The sequence below is a fragment of the Mauremys mutica genome, chromosome 4, assembly GCF_020497125.1.
Source record: "Mauremys mutica isolate MM-2020 ecotype Southern chromosome 4, ASM2049712v1, whole genome shotgun sequence".
Taxonomy (NCBI): Eukaryota; Metazoa; Chordata; order Testudines; family Geoemydidae; genus Mauremys; species Mauremys mutica.
In genome coordinates, this window is record NC_059075.1 from 124,405,683 (window position 1) to 124,428,921 (window position 23,239).

Here is a 23,239-nt window from a genome sequence, read left to right on the forward strand (position 1 = left end):
GTAAAGAAAGCAAGGGGAAAGAACTCGCAGAAAGTAGTGAGGTTTTTGATACTCCCCCAGGAACGTAGACTTTGTTCCATAGTCTCAGGCTAACCCAGACATGAGTTCTGTCTCCTGCAGAGAGGAGCTTTACTTTTATTGTTGAAAGTTCCATTGTGCCAGATGATTGTGTGGGAGAGTAAAAAACAGTCACCGATCTTTCGTAACTGTTGTTCTTCGAGATGTGTTGCTCATGTCCATTCCATTCTAGATGTGCACATGCCCATGTGCACAGTTGTCGGAGATTTCTGCCTTAGCGATATCCGTAGGGCCAGCTGTGGCGCCCCCTAGAGTGGCACTCCCATATATCAGGTGCCGCCGGCCTGGCGCCCTCTCAGTTCCTTCTTGCCGGCAACTCCAAAAGAGGGGTGAGAGGGCGTGAAATGGAATGGATATGAGCAACACGTCTTGAAGAACAACAGTTATGAAAGGTAGGTAACTGTTTTTTCTTCTTCGAGTGCTTGTTTATGTTGATTCCATTGTAGGTGACTCACAAGCAGTATCAACAGAGGTGGGCTCAGAGTTCACAGCTTAGTGGCTTGCAGTACTGCCCTACCAAAGCCAGTATTGTCCCAGGCCTGCTGGGTCAGCGCATAGTGGGATCTAAAAGTGTGGACAGACGACCATGTGGCTGCTCTACAGATGCCATGGATAGGCACATGGGCCAGAAAGGCTGCCAAAGAGGCCTGCACCCTGGTAGAGTGGGCGGTGACAATAGCCGGGGATGGCATCTTCCCTCGGTCATAGCAGAAGCGAATGCAGGCAGTGATCCAAGAAGAAATTCTTTGAGTAGATACTGGGCGACCTTTCATCCTGTCGGACACTGCGACGAACAATTGCATCGACTTACGGAACGACTTGGTCCTGTCCACATAGAAAGTCAGAGCCCTCCTAATGTACAGGGCATGTAGCCTGCGCTCCTCTTCTGACTTATGCAGCTTTGGAAAGAAGACCGGTAAATAAATATCCTGGCTCCAATGAAACTGAGAGACTACTTTAGGAAGAAAAGCCGGGTGCGGCCTTAGCTGGACCTTGTCCTTGTAGAAGACCATATACGGCGGCTCTGAGGTGAGCACCTGAATCTCAGATACCCAGCAGGCCGACATCACTGCAACCAGGAACGCGACCTTCCAGGAGAGGAGAGAACAGGAAGCCAAGGGCTCAAAGGGAGGACCCGTGAGCTGAGACAGCACCAGATTCAAGTCTCATGGAGGGACAGTGTCTCTGACTTGTGGGTAGAGGCACTCCAAGCCTTTAAGGAATTGATATCCCAAGCAAAAACAGACCTACTCTGTAACGGCGGGTGGAAGGCCGAGATGGCTGCTAGAAAGACCTTGATCAATGAGAGGGACAAGTCCTGGAGCTTGAGATGCAGGAGGTAGTCCAGAATAAGCTGCAGTGAAGCCCGCTCGGGACTAACAGCTTTGTCACCAATCCAACAGGTGAACCGTCTCCACTTGGCCACGTAGTTCGCTCTGGTGGAGGGCTTACTGCTTCCCAACAGAACATGCTGAACCTCTGCCGAGCACTGCTGCTCTTGCGCGTTTAACCACACAGCAGCCAGGCTGTCAGATGCAGTGCCGGCAGGTTGGGGTGCAGAAGACTGCTCTGTGGTTCTGGGACAACATGTCCGACCTGAGCGGTAGCTGGAACAGGGTTGCTACCGAGGCCCAAGAGGGTGCTGAACCAGTGTTGTTGCCCTGTCCTGTTTGATCTTCATGAGAATCTTGGGAAGCAACAGTACTGGAGGGAAGGTGTACATCAAAGCCCCCGACCATAGGAGCAGAAAGACATCAGACAGGGCTACTCCGTCCCTGCCCCCAACTGAGCAGAAGACATGGTACTTCCTGTTCTGCCTGGAAGCGAACAAGTCCACCTGGGGAATTCCCCACCTGTGGAAGATGGAGCTGACCACCTCTGGATGAAGGGTCCACTCATGGCGAGACAAGAACGTCCTGCTGAGGCGATCTACCAATGGGTTCTTGGACCCCGGAAGGTGAGCGGCTACAAGATGGATGTTGTACTGTAGACAGAAGCCCCAGAGCCAGAGGGTTTCCTGGCAAAGGAACCCTGCCTGTTGATATAGAAAACTGTAGCCATGTTGTCCGTCAGGACCTGTACCACCCTGTCTTGTAATATGAGGTAGAAAGGCCTGGCAGGCCAGTCAGACCGCCCTGAGTTCCCTGACATAAAAAGGAAACGATCTTGACTGGACCAATGGCCTTGAGTGTTGAGATTGCCGAGGTGGGCTCCACAGTCCAGGTCCAAGGCGTCAGAGACAGGGGTCACCGATGAGGATGGCAAAGAGAACACCTTCCAACACTGACGCGGGATCCTGCGGCCAGATGAGGGACACCAGGACGCTGTCCGGAATCCTGACCACCCTACCAGTTGGGGACGTAGACTGACACCAGCCACACTGAACCGGTCTGAGGTGGAGTTGTGTGTGCCAGACCATGCAAATACATGCTGCCTTGTGGCACAGCAGCCTCAGGCACATGTGGGTGGTGGTGAGGGGTGGGCCTGCAGGCCTGCAATAAGGTCCGACATGGCCTGGAACTGAGTCTCAGGGAGGAAAGCCCTGGCCCGAGTGAAGTCGAGGACCGAACTGATGAACTCTATGTGTTGTACAGGGGTTAAGGTTTCCTTTGTCTCATTTATTATAAACCCCAGGTCGCAACAAGTGGAACAGACCAGGTTGAGATGCCTCCGCACCTGACCCAGAGACCAGCCCTTTATCAACCAGTCATCGAGGTACAGGTATATTTAGACTCCCTGAAGTCTCAGGTAAGCAGCCACTGGTGCTACACATTTTGTGAATATCCTTGGGGCTGACGAAAGACCAAAGGGCATCGCTGTAAACTGGAAATGATGCCCTCCCATGATTTGAGGACTTCAATAACTCAGACATAGGTTAGGGATTTGTTACAGGAGTGGGTGGGTGAGATTCTGTGGCCTGCATTGTGCAGGAGTTCAGACTAGATGATCATAATGGTCCCTTCTGACCTTAAAGTCTATGAGTTTATGACGCACCTGTGCCCCAGGAAGATGGAAATATGGAAGTATGCATCCTTTAAATCGAGGGCGGTGTACCAGTCTCCTGGATCCAGGGAGGGATTGATGGAGGACAGGGAGACCATGTGGAACTTCAACTTCTGGAGTGACTTGTTGAGGTGACGCAGGTGGGTCTGAGGCCTCCTTTTGCCTTCAGAAATAGGAAGTAGCAGGAGTAGAATCCTCTGCCTTCCACATTCTGAGGAACCTTTTCCACTGCCCCAAGGTGAAGGAGGTCTCCTGAACAGGGAGTTGCTTGTGAGAAGGGTCCCTGAAGAGGGACAAGGGAGAAGTGGGAGGGGTGGTCAGCTGTGAACTGCAAGGTATAACCAAAGGAAACCATACCTAGTACCCACTGGTCCAAGGTGACACGGAGGCGGTTGAGGAAAGGGAAGGTTGGATCCAGTACAGTGGCTGGGGCTCTGTCCTCGAGCGCACCCTCAGAATGACTGCTTATGGCCTCCCTGACTTGTGGGAGGGTCAGGTTGAGCAGGCATTAATGGACTTAACCTCCATGAATTTATCCAGTTCTCTTTTAAAACGCTGTTATAGTCCTAGCCTTCACAACCTCCTCAGGTAAGGAGTTCCACAAGTTGACTGTGCGCTGTGTGAAAAAGACCTTCCTTTTATTTGTTTTAAACCTGCTGCCTATTAATTTCATTTGGTGACCCGTAATTCTTGTATTATGGGAATAAGTAAATAACTCTTCCTTATCTACTTTCTCCACATCACTCATGATTTTATATACCTCTATCATATGCCCCCTTAGTCTCCTCTTTTCCAAGCTGAAAAGTCCTAGTCTCTTTAATCTCTCCTCATATGGGACCCATTCCAAACCCCTAATCATTTTAGTTGCCCTTCTCTGAACCTTTTCTAGTGCCAGTATATCTTTTTTGAGATGAGACCACATCTGTACGCAGTATTCAAGATGTGGGCGTACGATCGATTTATATAAGGGCAATAATGTATTCTCCTTCTTATTCTCTATCCCCTTTTTTATGATTCCTAACATCTTGTTTGCTTTTTTGACCGCCTCTGCACACTGTGTGGACATCTTCAGAGAACTATCCACGATGACTCCAAGATCTTTTTCCTGGTTTGTTGTAGCTAAATTAGGCCCCATCATATTGTATATACAGTTGGGGTTATTTTTTCCAGTGTGCATTACTTTACATTTATCCACAATAAATTTCATTTGCCATTTTGTTGCCCAATCACTTAGTTTTGTGAGATCTTTTTGAAGTTCTTCACAGTCTGCTTTGGTCTTAACTATCCTGAGCAGTTTAGTATCATCTGCAAACTTTGTCACCTCACTTTTCACTCCTTTCTCCAGATCATTTATGAATAAATTGAATAGGATTGGTCCTAGGACTGACCCTTGGGGAACACCACTAGTTACCCCTCTCCATTGTGAGAATTTACCATTAATTCCTACCCTTTGTTCCCTGTCTTTTAACCAGTTCTCAATCCATGAACGGACCTTCCCTCTTATCCCATGACAACTTAATTTACGCAAGAGCCTCTGGTGAGGGACCTTGGGAAAGGCTTTCTGGAAATCTAAGTACACCATGTCCACTGTATCCCCCTTGTCCACATGTTTGTTGACCCCTTCAAAGAACTCTAATAGATTAGTAAGACATGATTTCCCTTTACAGAAACCATGTTGACTTTTGCCCAACAATTTATGTTCTTATGTGTGTCTGACAATTTTATTCTTTACTATTGTTTCGACTAACTTGCCCGGTACTGACGTTAGACTTAGCGGTCTGTAATTGCTGGGATCACTTCTACAGCCCTTTTTAAACATTGGGGTTACATTAGCTATCGTCCAGTTGTTGGGTACAGAGGCCAATTTAAAGGACTGGTTACAAACCCTAGTTAATAGTTCCGCAACTTCACATTTGAGTTCTTTCAGAACTCTTGGGTGAATGCCATCCGGTCCCGGTGACTTGTCAATGTCAAGTTTATCAATTAATTCCAAAATCTCCTCTAGTGACACTTCTTCAGATTTGTCACCTACAAAAGCCGGCTCAGGTTTGGGAATCTCCCTAACATCCTCAGCCTTGAAGACTGGCGCAAAGAATCCATTTAGTTTCTCCGGAATAGCTTTATCATCTTGGCGCCAGAGTACGGGGTGCGGGTTCCGCCTCCGCTACGGTGCCGTGCTCCGATTGTGGAACCGGCTGCACCTTGGCCGGTTTGTCCAATGTGGCCAGGGAGGGCTGGGAGTACTGGACTGACATCACCGGCACCCCCCATGGATTCCAGGACTGCCACCGGGGGTGGAGGGGGAGGAGAGGAGGAGATGGCCCCTGCTGTGTCAGCACTGCATCCAGTGCCGCCTGTCTCCTGCGTCGGAGGGGAGTCACCCTGCCTCGGTGACAGGCTGAGAAGTCATGGTCCAATCCTATGACTGTCCCTCCGGTGACCACGGTGGAGCCATTGTGGCCTGAGTGTGCCTACTGACCCTAGTAGGCGAGCAGCGGTGTGATGAGGAGTCTCTTGACTAACTAACACTATTAGCTAATTAACTATGAAACTATTTACAACCACAACTAGCAACTCAAAGGATAAACCGCTACTGTTCTTGCGAAGCAAGACAAGGCACTCAACCAACTGTCACGGGCGGTAAAAAGGAACTGAGAGGGCACAGGGCCAGCATTGCCTGATATACTGCCGCATTGGAGCACCACTCCAGGGGGCACCACAGCCAGCCCTACATAGATACCACTAAAGCAGAAATCTATGACAACTGTGCATGTGGATACATGCACACCTAAAATGGAATCGACATGGGCACGCACTTGTAGAAGAACCAGTATTCCCAAGCTATCCCAGAGTGGAGCAAATTATACTTGATACTAGGGCTGTCAGGAGATTAAAAAAATCAATCGCACAATTCATTTCATTGTTAAACAATAATAGAATACCATTTATTTAATTTTTTGGGGATGTCTTCTACATTTTCAAATATACTGATTTGAATTACAACATAAAATACAAAGTGTACAGGGCTCACTTTATATTTTTGATTACAAGTACTTGCACTGTAAAAAACAAAATAAATAGTATTTTTAAATTCACTTAATACAAATACTGTAGTGCAATCTCTTTATCATGAAAGTTGAACTTACAAATGTAGAATTATGTACAAAAAATAACTACATTAAAAAATAAAACAATGTAAAGCTTTAGAGCCTTTAGAGCTACTCAGTCCTACTTCTTGTTCAGCCAATCACTCAGACAAACAAGTTTGTTTACATTTACAGGAGATAATGCTGCCTACTTCTTGTTTACAATGTCACCTGAAAATAAGAACAGGCGTTCTCATGGCACTGTTGTAGCCAGCGTCGCAAGATATTTATGTGCCCGGTGTGCTAAAGGTTCATATGTCCCTTCATGCTTCAATCACCATTCCAGAGGACATGCGTCCATGCTGAAGATAGGTTCTGCTCGATAACAATCCAAAGCAGTGCGGACCGATGCATGTTCATTTTCATTATCTGAGTCAGATGCCACCAGCAGAAAGTTGATTTTTTTTTTTGGTGGTTTGGGTTCTGTAGTTTCCTCATCGGACTGTTGCTCTTTTAAAACTTCTGAAAGCATGCACCACACCTCATCCCTCTCAGATTTTGGAAGGCACTTCAGATTCTTAAACCTTGGGTGGAGTGATGTAGCTATTTTTAGAAATCTCACATTGGTACCTTCTTTGCGCTTTGTCCAATCTCCTGTGAAAATGTTCTTAAAACGAACATGTGCTGGGTCATCATCTGAGCCTGCTATAACATGAAATATATGGCAGAATGCGGGTAAAACAGAGCAGGGGACATACCATTCTCCCCAAAGAAGTTCAGTCACAAATTTAATTAATCACCATTTTTTAAAATGAGCATCATCTGCATGGAAGCATGTCCTCTGGAATGGTGACCAAAGCATGAAGGGACATACGAATGTTTAGAATATCTGGTACGTAACTACCTTGGCAACACCAGCTACAAAAGTGCCATGCAAACGCCTGTTCTCACTTTCTGGTGACATAATAAATAAGAAGTAGGTAACGGTATCTCCCGTAAATGTAAACAAACTTGTTTGTCTTAGCGATTGGTTGAACAAGAAGTAGGACTTACTGGACTTGTAGGCGCTGAAGTTTTGTTTTTGACTGCAGTTATGTAACAACAACAAAATCTACATTTGTAAGTTGCACTTTCACCACACAGAGATTGTGCTACAGTACTTGTATGAGGTAAACTGAAAAATATTATTTCTTTTGTTTATCTTTTATAGTACAAATATTTGTAATCAAGAATAATATACACTTTGATTTCAATTACAACACAGAATACAATATCTATGAAAATGTAGAAAAAACATCCACAATATTTCATACGTTTCAATTGGCATTCTAGTGTTTAACAGTGCGATTAAACCTGTGATTGTGATTAATTTTTTTGAGTTAATTGCATGAGTTAACTGCAGTTAATCGACAGCCGTACTTGATACATTTAAGGGTATTTTTGGGGTAGTCTCGACAGAAAGCTGTGTAATAAATAGTGATCTCTTGTACAAGATTTCACTTTATATATTAGTTACCGAATAATACAATAATTAACAATAGACTCCAGTAAATTGCATTTAATGTTGCTAAGAGCAGTTCAAGGGGAGCTATATCAACAAGCACATCTGTAAATACGTTAACATGTTAAAACATGTGGAAATTGTAAGTTAAAAGTTACATAAACATTCTGATACCAACCGTAACACCCAGTCTGGGGAAAAAAAAAATGTGACCAGCACCCAAACCTTTACTCTGACCCAAGCTTTGTGTTCCCTAACATTTTATAGTCAGATCCAAATTCCACTGAAATCAATGGTTGTTTTTCCTTTCACTTTAATGACAGCTGAACATGGACATCACATCCCCCTTAAACACAATCTGTTTGGATAACTGATAATATGTGTATATTGTTTGTTCTGTCTGAGCAATTTGGCTCATTCACTGAGATATGAATAGCTCCTGCGTAATGGACACATTTTATGATTTGGTGTAAGAATTAATTTTAATGTATGTTCATCCAGTAGCTTTGTCTCTAATGATCATTTTCTAAATATGGGAACATAGAATTATTTCCCTCAGTAGGGAAAGATTTCTACTATGACGGGTGCTATTAAAAAACCTAAGACATGCAAATGGTCTTGAATAGCTAGTTTGATTTTGTAGACTGTATATGGCTGAATGAAAAGACAGGCTTTTTATAAACTTTGCATGAATAAAAGTAATGTGTTAAAATGTTTAGGTGTAATTTTGAGAGAATCTATGCACTGAATAGATAATGTTTATTTGTTTTATTAAGGCAGAGTTCTGGTTGTTTTGAAGCTCCTCACGGAGGTTTCTGTTTAATGGTCTGTATGCATGAACTGGACAGTAAAGCTGGCAGCAGGACTGTTTATGGAACATTAGTTTGAGAACTTCTTGCTTTGTAAGGGTTATTTTGTTAAAGAAGTACCTACTGGTACATCAGTTCTTAATTTTTCACTTCACAAGCTTATGTGTCACTTGACCAAAGGTTTTGGCTATTTCGTTTCCTACACTTTATAGAAAATATTTTATAATGCTCCTTTTGGGCATGATGACAAACTGGAGGGAGTTCAAAGAAAAGCAGCAATATAATTGGGGGCTGGAGGGATCAATGTACTAGGAATGGTTAGAAGAGCTAGAACTGTCTAATCTGACTAAGTAGGGAGAACAGAATCACATGGTAATAATCTACACATATTCATAGAGTGTAAGTACCAAGAAGATGAATGATTTCAGCCCCAAATGAATTGTTTTCAAAAAATGAGAAGGGAAGTTGAATGGACGCAGGAATACATCCTGAACTCTAGTGTGCACTACCATACAACTACTGTAGTTAGTGCCCACAATAAACTCAGCAGCCCAGCTGCTCAACAACACAGGCCACTAGGAACACATCTCTATGATACACCGCTTTCTGCACTGGCTCTTCATTGAATACAGACTGCAAGGTCACTGTCCTGATTCTCTGCATGGAACTGGCCCAAGTATCTGTGTGTCTGTGACCATGACACCCTCCAATGGCTACACTGAATTCGACAATGAAATTGTCAGCCACTAAGGAGGTTTAGTGACTATGGAAGACAGAACCATCATAGCAGATAGAGAAAATCCATGGAAACTTACTGCAAGATGAAATCAGAATGACAACTAACTTCATAACATTCAAAGCTGAATGTGAACACCCTCTTCACTCAGGTTCTCCCACACTAGCACCTTTGTGGTCACTTTAAAAAAACTAAAAAGCAAACCAAATATAAAACCCATCAGACCCCTAAGGTTGCCTTTTGGTGACCAGAAAGAAAGTGCACTGCTGATCTTTTTCATTTGTGGGAGGCATTCTGAAGTTAGGGTACTGAGTGCCTGATAGAGACAGAGGAACACTGCTGGCCAGGGCATATCCTGACCTGTCGTTTGGGAACAACACTGTCCCATTGGCATCAGGGCTATAATGGAGAGAGCAAGAAAAGCCTCATTGTGGAGCTAAGTCAACTGTCACCCAGGGCTGCGTAAAGACTGCTGCTAGGATCGCTGTGCATCTATAACAGTGCTAAGCCCCACAGGCCAGCAGATATACGATGGCCTCCAGGATATGAAGGCAGGCCAGAAATCACTGCTCTATTCAATCTAGCAGTGCACCCTGCATATCAGAGTTCTCACCTGAGCGCTTGGTGGCCATTGGGGTGACATTTGTCCAGTGTCCAGTGTGAGGGTCATACCTCTCTACAGAGTTCAGGATGTTCAGCCCATCATAGCCACCTGAAACAACATGGGAACAAACAGTGGGTTCAACCCCGATCACTGTTTCTGCAACGAGAACATTGCAATTCATTGGAACATTGGATCACTGTGTCTGCTCCATCCCAGATGGCTCTGGCTTAGTGACTCCTTGGCAGTGTGAGCAACACTACTCACAGCACCTCGCAAGGCTGAACAAAAGCAAACACAGAATCTAGCCTGCACCAGGCAGGGATCGAAGTTCTGGAGGCCACAGACAGGAGGGGTTGGGGATGACCTGAGGTGGAAGGCACAGGCAGCCATTGCAACTTTTTCAGGAAATTGTACACAGAGTGGCCATGTCACACTGCCTCAGCAGGGGAAGAACACTGTGCTACCAGCCCAGAGGGCAAGGAGAAGAAGGGAACAAGAGAAGGTTGGGAAACCTAGGATGGAGCAGTAAGTGAAAACGTAGCAGACAGCGCGAGACACGAGATTCCCCTAGAATAGGACCATGACGAGGGTGGTCAGAAAACAAAGCCATGGCGCTGCCTTGACCAAGGGCCATGGAGAAGCATCCAAAGAATGAGCTCATTTAAGAGTTTAAAACCATTCTCCATCTGGGACTCACAACATTCAGTATGGGTAGCTGGGGCCTTCTGGTCTCCAGAGAGAGGAGCTGGAACACAAGCAGCTCAGGACAGGCCACTTCAGCCTTTCCATGTTCCAATGGCACCATAGCCAAAGCTACTCCCAGGAACTAGTTATCCCATAGCCTGCACATTCCAGCAAGCACACATCCCCCAACTTCCTCATATCTCAGCTGGCACATGGCCCAGCACACCTCCCATGGCTTCAGTACAAGCCATCAAAATGTCTCCTCAGCAGTGACTATGTGAGAAATCTGTCTGCTGACTGAGCTACCCAATATCTCAGGAGAGCGAAGTATACAACAACTGGGATTCTCTTTTAGGCTGTATTCTGCACATCCCAGGAGCCCGTTATAGATGGTATTTGCCCTGAATTCTGGGTGGAACACTAATACTTGCAGAATGCTGATGGATCCTAAGGTCACCTACCGAGGCAGTAGATAACACCATTAGCTACAACCAGTCCTGCTCCTTCCCGAGCTGTTTGCATGTCTCCCAGCATACTCCACTGATCAATATTTGGGTCATATCTTTCCATACTGGTGTGACGCCGGCTTCCATCAAAACCACCAGAAACGTAGATCATATCTGCAACATAATACAGGGAGCAGATTCAGAGAGACACGAATACACACACATGTCCTTCCCTCTCCAGCACTTCCCACCCTTTATACTATTTCGTGCACACCATGTATGTGTCTCCCTGTGCACAGAAGAGGCTTAGGGTCACTTGGACACTGCCATTCATTGATGTTACATCAGCACTTCCTTAGAATGAATATTTAAAAGATGCAACACACTATGCTTGAAACCTGCTGCATAAATACCAGCCCAAAGGCCTTCCTTAGCTATATTCCCTCATACAGTTTTACTGAAAAATATCTACATGTATTGGTTATATTCAAATTGTTCACTGCAAATGACATTTCATCAAATGTTTAAAAACATGTTAAACTGCAGCAAATGAATCAATACAGGCCCCTGAAGGTGCTCCCAGCCGAGAGAGGGGGAATGGGGCCAATCTGTTAGCACTAGGCTGACCAGATGTCCCGATTTTATAGGGACAGTCCCGATTTTTGGGTCTTTTTCTTATATAGGCTCCTATTACCCCCCACCATCTGTCCCGGTTTTTCACACTTGCTGTCTGGTCACCCTAGTTAGCACCAGGTCCCAGCAGTGACTTCCAGCTGGGACACACAGAAGTTGGTCTCTGGAAGCAGCATGTTTCTAACAACTGCCTGGGAGATGAATTCTGAACTTCAGGGTATAGAATGGAAGATTCCCACTCCCTGGAGCTAGAAACACATACTCTTAGGATGAAGAAGAGGAAGAGCTGCTCTTACGGTTAATGGGCAAGTGATTTTCTTTCTCAAACTCCAAATGCTGAGAGATACAATCTCCAATCAGTTACTCCTCTTCCCTTATCGGCTACCTGCCCTCAGAAGGTGCTGACACACTGTACTTCATGCTGGCAATGAACCTGTCTGGCCTCTGTGACAAGTGCTGATCAGAGTGTACCTCCTAGGGTAGTGGCCCCTGCCAGGCCTCGACGAACATTCATTGGAGCCACCGAGTACCAGATGCCATCCTCATCCGACGTATAATCCAAGCACTCCACAGAGCTGAGACGGGAGCGGCCGTCGTATCCCCCAATCACATAAATCCGATCATGCAGGGACACCGTGGCAACATAGCGCCTCTTACGGGTGATGCTCTAACACATTTGAAGAAGTGTCAAAGACAGAAAATGACACCAATACATTGAAAACTATCAGTCTCTCTCTAGATTATTCCATCCCTTTTTGCTCTTACACTGAAAGGGACCTGTTTATATAGCCAAAGCCCTCAATTCTATGTGGCATACTGGGTGAAAATTATATGTAGGAATCCTGGATCTGTGTGCATGGATCCCCTTCCCTATGATCTCCCCCTCAGCCTCCCACCTCCCAGTCCAATATCCTTTGCACTATTTATTTTGCAATTAAATTCAGTTTACTTTCTGATGCTCCCAAAATTTCAACGTTCCGGAGATGTTTGCATTCCCACCACTTGTCAGCACTGTAGTAATTGTCAAGAGGGAGAGCTGGAAAGTTTGGCAGATGTGTAGGGAACATCTTGGGGGTTTCACTCCCAGAGCAGAATGGGATTTGGGAATTCATGGCATCCAGGCTCTTCTAGGTAGGAAATGCAGCTCCTCCCTCCCTTCTCCCACCTCCCCTCACTTGATAGGGGTGGGGGTGTCTTTACATTTGGGGAGTGGTGTTCCTCATTCTCCATCCCAGGAGCCACTAGCTCCTCCAGTGTCCTCTCTCCACTATCTCCCATTACATTCAGCAACAAACATGCATGTTAGCAAGGTGTCTCTGTTAAAATATCAGTGGTGAAATAGTTACTGTTGACATTTAAATGATCATCAATAAACTTCACAGTTTTAAGGCCCCACTGAGATGAATGGGGCAAGCCACACTGAAACTATAGCTCCATGAGAGTGTCTCTGCACACTCAGTTAATGAAATAATAGTAATAATTAGCCTTCATACAGTGCTTGTTATCAGCAGATCAAAAAGTGATTAAAAAGAAGGTATCACTATCCCCATTTCAGATAATCAAACTGAGGCACAGAAAGGTGACCAAAATCCAGTGTGTCCTAGAAGCAGGGCTGGGGACAGAACTCAGGTCTCCTGAGTCCTGGCACCTCCAAAACATCACTGCATGGCTCAATTTCCATTCATAGTTTGATTTTTTTTCCTGGACCATATGAGACTTAATGGTGACCTGCAAAGGAAAGAATAGGACTACAGCCTTTTCTAAAAAAATTCTTTACAATGGATAAAAGAAGAATGTGAATGGTTTTTTGTAAGTTTTTTCCCTTGTTTTTTTTCCTATAATAGAAATTCAGGTTCTGTCTAGGCTCTGAGGGTATGTCTACACACCAAAGAAAAACTTGTGGCTGGCCCGCGCCAGCTCATTCGGACTCGCAGGGCTCGGGCTGTTTCATTGCTGTGTAGATGTCCAGGCTTGGGCCCTAGGTCTGGGATCCTTCAGCCCCACAGGGTCCTGAGCCCAGACACCCGAGCCATGGGTATCTAGTTGCTGTGTAGACACACTCTATGGTGACTGTAGACTTAGTGATGTGATGACATCATAAGAAACCGAGAGTTATAGTAATTGAGAGAAGGGATTTTTAATCCCTTAAAAACTTAAAAAAAAAACCAAAAAACAAACAGCTATTTAATGTCAACAACATATTAATATTTTGGAGAAAGGATGTATTGGTTTACAATTCCCCAACCTCATACCTGCAATTAAGGTGGGAAAGCAGATAGTGCACATGCTCTGAGACACTCAGCAAAACCAGGGCAGATCAGAGTTGACACTCCTGATAGATACTTCTGAGGTAAAAAAAATAAAAATATATTTTTTTTAAAGCCAGAAACAAACAAAAACCCTTCCATTCCTTTTTTTTATCCATCTTAAAAGGACCAAAAAGGTCAGAGGCCCAATCTGATAAAGTCCTTTGCAGGTTTATATATTTATATATATTTTTTTGGATGCAAAGCTTATGTAGCAACTTAAAACAAATCGGCAATGATGCAGCCATTTATACAGCCCTGTAATCACATCACACAGAGGGTTTTGATTTAGTGTTGCAGGAGAGACAGCATACTTCCACCACTCCTCTCCTGCCCTGGAATTTCCCTCTTCAGTCTCTAATTTCTCCCCCTTACCTTTTCTCTTCCTCCCTCTCCCCCACTCCTTTCTCCTTTTCTGATCTTGGAGAACATCTTTAGTCCTCTAGCTCACAGAAAATAGTAGCAAGCAGGAATGGCACTTTCCTGGATAATGAAACTGGCTTCTCTACCCTAATCCTTTACTAATCTCTATGGCTAAAATATTAAGATTCCTGTATAATCCTTTCCTGTGATTTCAAAAAAGCCCTACTCTCAAGTACATAAGGAGTTGCAGCGGTGCATAAAATTGGGAGTTCTTCACATTTTCCACAACTGAGAACAAGGAAGCCAAAAATAAGTAAGATTTACTTGTTGGGGCATGGGGGGGGGGGGAGGGAGGAGAGAAGAAGGGGGACGACACATTAGAACACAGCCCATTTTAATTAAGCAGCACACAAACATCTGGAATCCAACACTTTTCCCAGATCTTAAAAAAAAAATTGCCTGCCCTATAGTAAACATTGACATTTACAAACAAATCAGTTGCTCCAATCAGTAGTTAGAGGGAGGCTTAAAATGGAAATCTAGACTCAACTTTAGCTCTGCAGAGGCAAAACACACGTTTCCAACAAAAGGAAGAGTGCTCTACAGCAGTGGTTCTCAAAGCTGGTCCGCCACTTGTTCAGGGAAAGCCCCTGGTGGGCTGGGCCGGTTTGTTTACCTGCCGCGTCCACAGGTTCGGCTGATCACAGCTCCCACTGGCCACGGTTCACCACTCATGGCCAATGTGGGGTGCAGGAAGCGACGCAGACCGAGGGATGCGCTTGCCACCACTTCCCGCAGCCCCCATTGGCCTATAGCGCAAACCACAGCCAGTGGGAGTCGTGATCGGCCAAACCTGCGGACGCAGCAGGTAAACAAACCGGCCCGACCCGCCAGGGGCTTTCCCTGAACAAGCAGCGGACCAGCTTTGAGAACCACTGCTCTACAGTATTTATGTTATGAGTTCTTAGTGTACTTCAATAAAGTAAATTATATTTACATTCTAATTCTCTCACAGGTTTCTTTAGCTAGTCAACTCATAAGGAAGTTTCAGAAGTTGTGCATCACATACTAACTAAACCATGTTTCCATATCTTTGTTGCTCTAGCATACAGCTGGAAACAACTAAAGAACACTTTACTAGATGCCCCAAAAGCCACAATCCCTCAATCAAGGAAAAATGCCATATTATTTAAAAAAACAAACAAAAACAAAAAAAATATGTAGGGCTGTCACACGATTAAAAAAAATTAATCGTGCGATCAATCGCACTGTTAAACAATGATAGAATACCATTTAATTTTTTTTTATATTTTCTACATTTTCAAATATATTGATTTCAATTACAACACAGAATACAAAGTGTTCAGTGCTTACTTTACATTATTATTTTTATTTCAAATATTTGCACTGTAAAAAAACAAAGAAATAGTATTTCTCAATTCACCTAATATAAGTACTGTAGAGCAATCTCTTTATCATGAAAGTACAATTATGTAATGTACAAAAAAAAACTGCATTCAAAAATAAAACAAATGTAAAACTTTAGAGTCTACAAGTCCACTCAGTCCTACTTCAGCCAATCGCTCAGACAAAACAAGTTTGGTTACAATTTGCAGGAGATAATGCTGCCCACTTCTTGTTTACAATGTCACCTGAAAGTGAGAACAGGAGTTCTCATGGCACTGTTGTAGCCGGCGTCGCAAGATATTTACGTGCCAGGTGTGCTAAAGATTTATATGTCCCTTCATGCTTCAATCACCATTCCAGAGGACATGCGTCCATGCTGAAGATGGGTTCTGCTCGATAACGATCCAAAGCAGAGCAGACCGATGCATGTTCATTTTCATCATCTGAATCAGATGCCATCAGCAGGCTGATTTTCTTTTTTGGTGGTTTGGGTTCTGTAGTTTCCTCATCGGACTGTTGCTCTTTTAAAACTTCTGAAAGCATGCGCCACACCTCATCCCTCTCAGATTTTGGAAGGCACTTCAGATTCTTAAACCTTGGGTGGAGTGATGTAGCTATTTTTAGAAATCTCACATTGGTACCTTCTTTGCGCTTTGTCCAATCTCCTGTGAAAATGTTCTTAAAACGAACATGTGCTGGGTCATCATCTGAGCCTGCTATAACATGAAATATATGGCAGAATGCGGGTAAAACAGAGCAGGGGACATACCATTCTCCCCAAAGAAGTTCAGTCACAAATTTAATTAATCACCATTTTTTTAAATGAGCATCATCTGCATGGAAGCATGTCCTCTGGAATGGTGACCAAAGCATGAAGGGACATACGGATGTTTAGAATATCTGGTACGTAACTACCTTGGCAACACCAGATACAAAAGTGCATGCAAACGCCTGTTCTCACTTTCTGGTGACATAATAAATAAGAAGTAGGTAACAGTATCTCCCGTAAATGTAAACAAACTTGTTTGCCTTAGCGACTGGCTGAAAAAGAAGTAGGGCCGAGTGGACTTATAGTCTCTAAAGTTTTACACTGTTTTATTTTTGAGTGCAGTTATGTTAAAAAAAATAAATCTACATTTGTAAGTTACACTTTCATGATAAAGAGGCTGGGGTGGTGTAGTCAATCACTTTGATAATAGGTTCGGAAGAAGGGGCAGTGGAATCAGCGGGCAAATAGACATCCCAGTAAGAAAAGCGTACCACGCCTGCCTGGGCCACGTAGGGGCTATTAGTATGACCCTGGCACAGTCGGTCCATATTTTGAGCAACACTCTGTGTAGAAGTGGCATCGGGGGGGGGGGGCGGGGGGGAATGCGTACAGTGATTTGCCGCTCCATTGGATCATGAACGTGTCCTCCAAGGAGTGTTTCCCTAGGCCAACTCTGGAGCAGAATTCCGGATAATTGGTTTTGTGGTTGCAAAAAGTTCCAGTTTCGGGTAATCCCATATTTTAAATACATTGTGTAGGATGGTCTTGTTTCTCTCCCATTCGTGATCTAGGGAAAATGGTCTGCTGAGCTCGTCCGCGGCAGTGTTTAAAAAACCGGGTAGGTAAGAAGCTGAAAACTGGATATTGTGTTGGAGACACCAATTCCAAAGCTTCATAGCTTTGGTGCAAAGAGATGGGATTGAGCTTCTCCTTGTCTGTTTAGATAAAACATGCAGGCGATGTTTCAGTCTTGATCCTGTTTTGGTTTTTGATGAAGGGGAGGAATTGGAGGCAGGCACTGCAGACTGCTCGTAGTTCTAGAAGGTTTATGTGTAAAGAAGCTTCGGTGTGGGGGGTGTCTGTAGTAATTATAATGGAGGGGGAGTCCTGTGGGAATGAGACTCCAGAGCAGAGATTGTGTGGAAGAATCCATCATATGAGTGAGTCCTTGACTTTGGTAGGGATGGATAGAAGTCTGTTTAGACCGTGTACATTTGGTCTGTAGACACTGGTCATCCAGCCTTGGAAGCACCACATATAGAGGCGTGCATTTTTGACCACAAAAGTACAAGAGGCCATATGGCCCAGAAGTTGTAAGGAGTCTCAGAAAGTGACCTGAGGGATGTTCTGCAACTTGGCGATCAGATTTCTTATGGTGTTGAATCTGTCGAATGGGAGAGATGTTAACAAAACGAGGTGTGCACCTATGAACTCCAGTTGTTGGGTAGGAATCAATGTGGATTTGTTTGTTTATATGTAGGCCAAGACCCTGGAAACAGTTGACAGTCATCTGGGTGGATCAAACAGCCTCCTCAAGACGCCGCACTTTGAGGAGGCAATCATCCAGGTAAGGTAAAATTATGACTCCTTTTTTCCTTAGGTGAGCCGTTACCCCCGTGAGAATTTTGGAAAAGATGTGGGGAGCTATTGAGAGGCCCAAGGGCAAAACTCTGTACTGGTAGTGCTGTGAGCCCAGAACAAAGCAGAGAAAATGCCTGTGGGCAGGATGTATAGTTACACGAAAATAGGCATCCTGCAGGTCAAGGGCTGAAAACCAATCTCCCAGCTCCAGAGCTGGAATTATGGTTGTGAGGGTAATCATTTTGAATTTTTGCTTTTTGATGAGCTTGTTGAGTCACCTGAGGTCGAGAATGGGCCGTCATCCTCTATTTTTCTTTTCTATTAAAAAATAACAGGAGTAAAACCCCTTTTCTTTGTGCTGGTCGGGCTCCTATTTGCAGGAGATGTTGTACCTCTTGGTGGAGCAAGTGGTCATGAGAGGGGTTCCTGAAGAGGGATGAGGTAGGTGGGAGGTATGGACAGGAAGGGAATGGAGTAACCCATTCTGATGACCTCTAAGGCCCATTTGTCGGTAGTAATGTTCTGCCATTTGTGGTAAAAAAAGTAGCAAGCAGTGCCTAAAAATATGGGTAGGTAATATGAGCGCTGGAGTGGGTGGGAAGTCTTCTATACCCTTGAGCAAGGCTTCAGATCTGCTTGTTAGGTAGAGGGGGTTGGGAAGGTGTTGACAGAGTGGAGCAGCGACATTGGTACCTAGGTCTCTGGCATTGTTGCTGTTGGTGATCATATAGCCTCTGGTGTTGTTGAGTGTAGGTCGGATATCGTGGACGTTGATATGGCTGATACCTATATTGTCTCCTTCTAGTCAATGGTGTGTGGATGCTTAGGGATCTGAGCATTGCTCTGGAATCCTTCATGGTATGCAACACTTTGTTGGTCTTTGTGGCAAATAATTTGTCTCCATCAAAGGGGAGATCTTCCACAGTATTCTGAATCTTGTGTGGGAAAGAAGAAGATGTCATGCTGTTGCAAAAAAAGCAAACGTTATTCTGGGATGCATTAACAGGTGTGTTGTGAGCAAGACACGAGAAGTCATTCTTCCGCTCTACTCTGCGTTGGTTAGGCCTCAACTGGAGTATTGTGTCCAGTTCTGGGCACCGCATTTCAAGAAAGATGTGGAGAAATTGGACAGGGTCCAGAGAAGAGCAACAAGAATGAGAACATGACCTATGAAGGAAGGCTGAAAGAATTGGGTTTGTTTAGTTTGGAAAAGAGAAGACAGAGGGGACATGATAGCAGTTTTCAGGTATCTAAAAGGGTGTCATAAGGAGGAGGGAAAAAATGTGTTCACCTTAGCCTCTAAGGATAGAAAAAGAAGCAATGGGCTTAAACTGCAGCAAGGGAGGTTTAGGTTGGACATTAGGAAAAAGTTCCTAACTGTCAGAGTGGTTAAACACTGGAATAAACTGCCTAGGTAGGTTGTGGAATCGCCATCTCTGGAGATATTTAAGAGTAGGTTAGATAAATGTCTATCCGGGATGGTCTAGACAGTATTTGGTCCTGCCATGAGGGCAGGGGACTGGATTCGATGACCTCTCGAGGTCCCTTCCAGTCCTAGAATCTATAAGATGTAAACCATGAGGCCCAACGCATCACGACTGCTGTTGCAGTGCCCCTCGGAGACTACGGCTTTGAATTGCTGGCTCTTGTCCTCAGAAATATCGGTAATAAAGTCCATGAGTTTCCTGTAACTTCTGTGGTCACATTTGGCCAATAGGGCCACGTAATTAGCCACCCTGAAATGTAGTGTGGATGACACAAACTTTTCAGCCAAGTAGGTCCAACCTTTTACGGTAACTCCTCACTTAATGTTGTAGTTACGTTCCTGAAAAATGCGACTTTATGTGAAACGATGTTAAGGGAATCCAATTTCCCCATAAGAATTAGTGTAAATAGGGGGGATTAGGTTCCAGGGAAATTTTTTTCGCCAGACAAAAGACATTATATACACATACAGTATATGTTTTAAACAATTTTAAACAAAGAGTTTAATATTGTACACGGCAATGAATGATTGTGACGCTTGGTTGAGTTGGTGGAGTAAGAGGGTAGGATATTTCCCAGGGAATACCTTGCTGCTAAATGATAAACTAGCACTCGGCTGAGCCCTCAAGGATTAATACGCTGTTGTTAATGTAGCCTCACACTCTACAAGGCAGCACGGACTGAGGCAGGAGGGAGGAAACACAACAGATGCAGGGCAGTGGCTGCAAACACTTCCCTACAAAAACTGAACATGATGATGAGCCCATGCTATCCAGCTGGAGCACACCACTCCTTCCTCCTGACAGCACATGCACGGCTGCACAGGTGCTGACTTTCCAAACTGCTGGGGGATGCGTGCATGAGCGAGAGAGAGAGAGAGAGAGAGAGAGAGAGAGAGAGAGAGAGATATGCATTGCCCCTTTAAGTACACCGACCCCACTTTAAGCATGTTGCCCTTTTAAGCAGATCAGCCAGTTCAGACAGGAAGCAACAGCTTCTAGGAAGCTCCCTCCTTTCTGTGCCTGAGCCCTGTCCTGCCTCCTCCACTTTGGAGAGAGGGAGTAAGGAACGGGGGGGGGGGTGGACAGGAGCAGGGGCACATCCTGATATCAGCACCCCTCTCCCCTCACAAGAAGAAAGCTCCAGGGAGCAGCTCGAGGGCAGGGCAGAAGCAGCACGGCAGTGGGGGGAGGGCCACCTGAATTGCTGCTAGGCAGCTGCCGAGCCACACACCTTACAGGGAATTTAGGGGAGCTGATGGGGGGCGGCCCCTCTGGTTCTAATCCCCACAAGGAGGGGCTGCTCTTCCAGAGAATTCTGCGAGCAGTGGACAAAGCAGGCAGCTGCCAAACAACCTTATAAGGGAGCACTGTGCAACTTTAAACGAGCTTGTTCCCTAATAGATCAGTAACATAACAACGAAACATTAATCAGGACAACATTAAGTGAGGAGTTACTGTACTGTCTTTGTTAAAGGGGATGGACGGGAGATGCTGTTGTTTGTTCCTCTGGTTAGCTGCTTCAACTACCAGTGAATTTCGTGCTCGGTGCATGAAAAGAAACTCTTGAGCTCTTGGAAGGGACATAGTATTTCCAGTCTGCTAGCTTGCAAGTAGGTGTTATAGTGGCTGGCGTTTGCCAGATAGTCTTGGCAGGATCCATAATGGTGCATTAATAGGAGAGCAATCTTAGATGCACTGGAAGGTTGCAGGATGTCTGTCAGCTCATGCTGATTTTCAGGTACTTCCTCCAGGGTAATCTTAAATTCATTAGCCACTCTTTTGAAGAGATCCTGAAAATTAGAAAAATCATCCACTGTTGTTGGAGGTGGGGGCATAATAGCCTCATCCGGTGGGGATGGTGGGTTAATTAATATTGTTCGGAGAGGTGTCAGATGCCTCTTTTTCTGCGTGCAGCATTGCGGGTTGTTCCTGTAGTTCAGTCGCAGATGTATGCACAGGTTCAAGAGGAGATGCGGTGTCACCTTTTCTGGGGCTGTGTCAGTCACCATGGAGTCTCCTGTATGATTCCCAGGGGCCTCATTAATGCCACTATCTGGGAAATGGCATGGGTGGTCCCATCCATGGGTGTGCATACCAGGGTGGTAAGTCCTTGGAGTATGAAGATCTTGATCTCCTGTATCCCATGCTGACTGGGGTCTGGAATTGGGAGGAATAGTATGGTGAAAAACCACCCTGAACATCAGCATCCTCATAACTAGAGAAGTGAGAGGGAACAGGAGCTGTCGGGGCCACATTGATAGGTCTGGTGAGAGATCAGTATCAAGCAGAGGGAACTATAGGGTCAGTGATACCAGCAAATCCCTTGAATGAACAAACTGTGGTGCCGCAGTGTTTGCAGCCAGAGTGCATTCTGTTAGCTGCAATTGTGATACCATGGAGTCAGGTGGTCCTGAATGCTGCTGTGCCGTAGGGGCAGGAATAGTGCCTTGAGGTGCCGGTGCCACAGTAGCAACTGCACTAGGCTGTGACATGGGCAGGCTCAGTTGAATTGGCACCGGGTCTTTCAGGGTGCTGCTCAGTGCTGCACGAGAAGAGGCAGGCAACTTTAAGCCTGAAGCCCTGGCATCGGGATGGTGTGCCTTGGAAGCAGCCAGGGTACGTGCGGTGCCAGAGGTGCCTGGCGCTTCATATGTGCTGAGCCATGGAGTGGTCGGCACCGAGGAGACAAACCTGCTTGGAGATCGTTTGGGAAGTGGTAAGTGTTTGTGAGGCAAGACAGGTGGTCGTTTTTTTGCCTCCCCCCCGCTTTTTTTTTTATTACTCTTTTGCTGACCTAGGAGGGCTTTGTGTCGCTGAGGAATCCGCACCTGGTTTGGAGGCAGGTACGAGGGACTTTTCCATTAATATTAACTTGAGCCTGAGGTCTCTGTCTTTTCATAGAATCATAGAAGATTAGGGTTGGAAGGGACCTCAGAAGGTCATCTAGTTCAACCCCCTGCTCAAAGCAGGACCAATCCCCAGACAGATTTTTACCCCCGTTCCCTAAATGGCCCCCTCAAGGATTGAACTCGCAACCCTGGGTTTAGCAGGCCAATGCTCAAACCACTGAGCTATCCCTCCCCCCTGGCTTTTAATTTACTACAGTAGATACATTTCTGGGGGATGTGGGACTCCCCCAAGCAGCGAACACATTGAGAATGGCCATCTGAAATAGGGATGGTGTCTCTGCACGTAGTGCAGCACTTAAAACCTGGTGAGCCAGTCAGATTATGAATTGACAGGAAAAACGGGAAAGAAGAAAAAACTGGGTTTTTTTGTTTGTTTGTTTGTTTGTTTGGAGGGACTGAGAAGGGAAAAATAAAACTTATCTGACTAAATACAGGGTAAAACTGTGTAAAACTAACTAGACTAGCTAAAAGCAAAGAAGTTGCTTTCAGGCCAGGGACAGTAGAGAAGGAATTGAGAAGACTGGCTATGCATGTGTGCTATTGAGACACGGTGGGCGCATGAGGCAGGCACCGCGCATGAACGGCCCGTGCGAGTATGGCTGTAAAAATCTCTGAGCAAAGGCGCAGGGACGCACCAACACACGGAGTGGAGCATCCACAGGGACACTCATTTTGAAGAAGAATGGGCTCTTCAATCTAGTAGAGAAAGGTAAAAAACAATCCAATGGCTGAAAGCTAGAGAAAATTTAGACTGAAAACAAGATGTAAATGTTTGACTGCAAGAGTAATTAACCATTAGAACAACTTACTGAGTGTTGTGGTGGATTCTCCATTACT

General features: G+C 45.1%; 1 protein-coding gene across 3 annotated transcripts in view; it reads right to left on the bottom strand.

Annotated features, from left to right (window-relative positions):
• The window catches only part of KLHL12 (kelch like family member 12), an 85,566-nt gene that overhangs the window by 17,620 nt on the left and 44,707 nt on the right, over positions 1 to 23,239 (bottom strand). For all 3 annotated transcript variants that reach the window (XM_045012597.1, XM_045012596.1, XM_045012598.1), the window contains 3 exons: positions 12,052 to 12,247; positions 10,963 to 11,121; positions 9,827 to 9,925 (listed from right to left, as the gene is read on the bottom strand). In XM_045012597.1, coding sequence (XP_044868532.1) covers positions 9,827 to 9,925; positions 10,963 to 11,121; positions 12,052 to 12,247 — 454 coding nt within the window. The remainder of the gene's footprint in view (positions 1 to 9,826; positions 9,926 to 10,962; positions 11,122 to 12,051; positions 12,248 to 23,239) is intronic.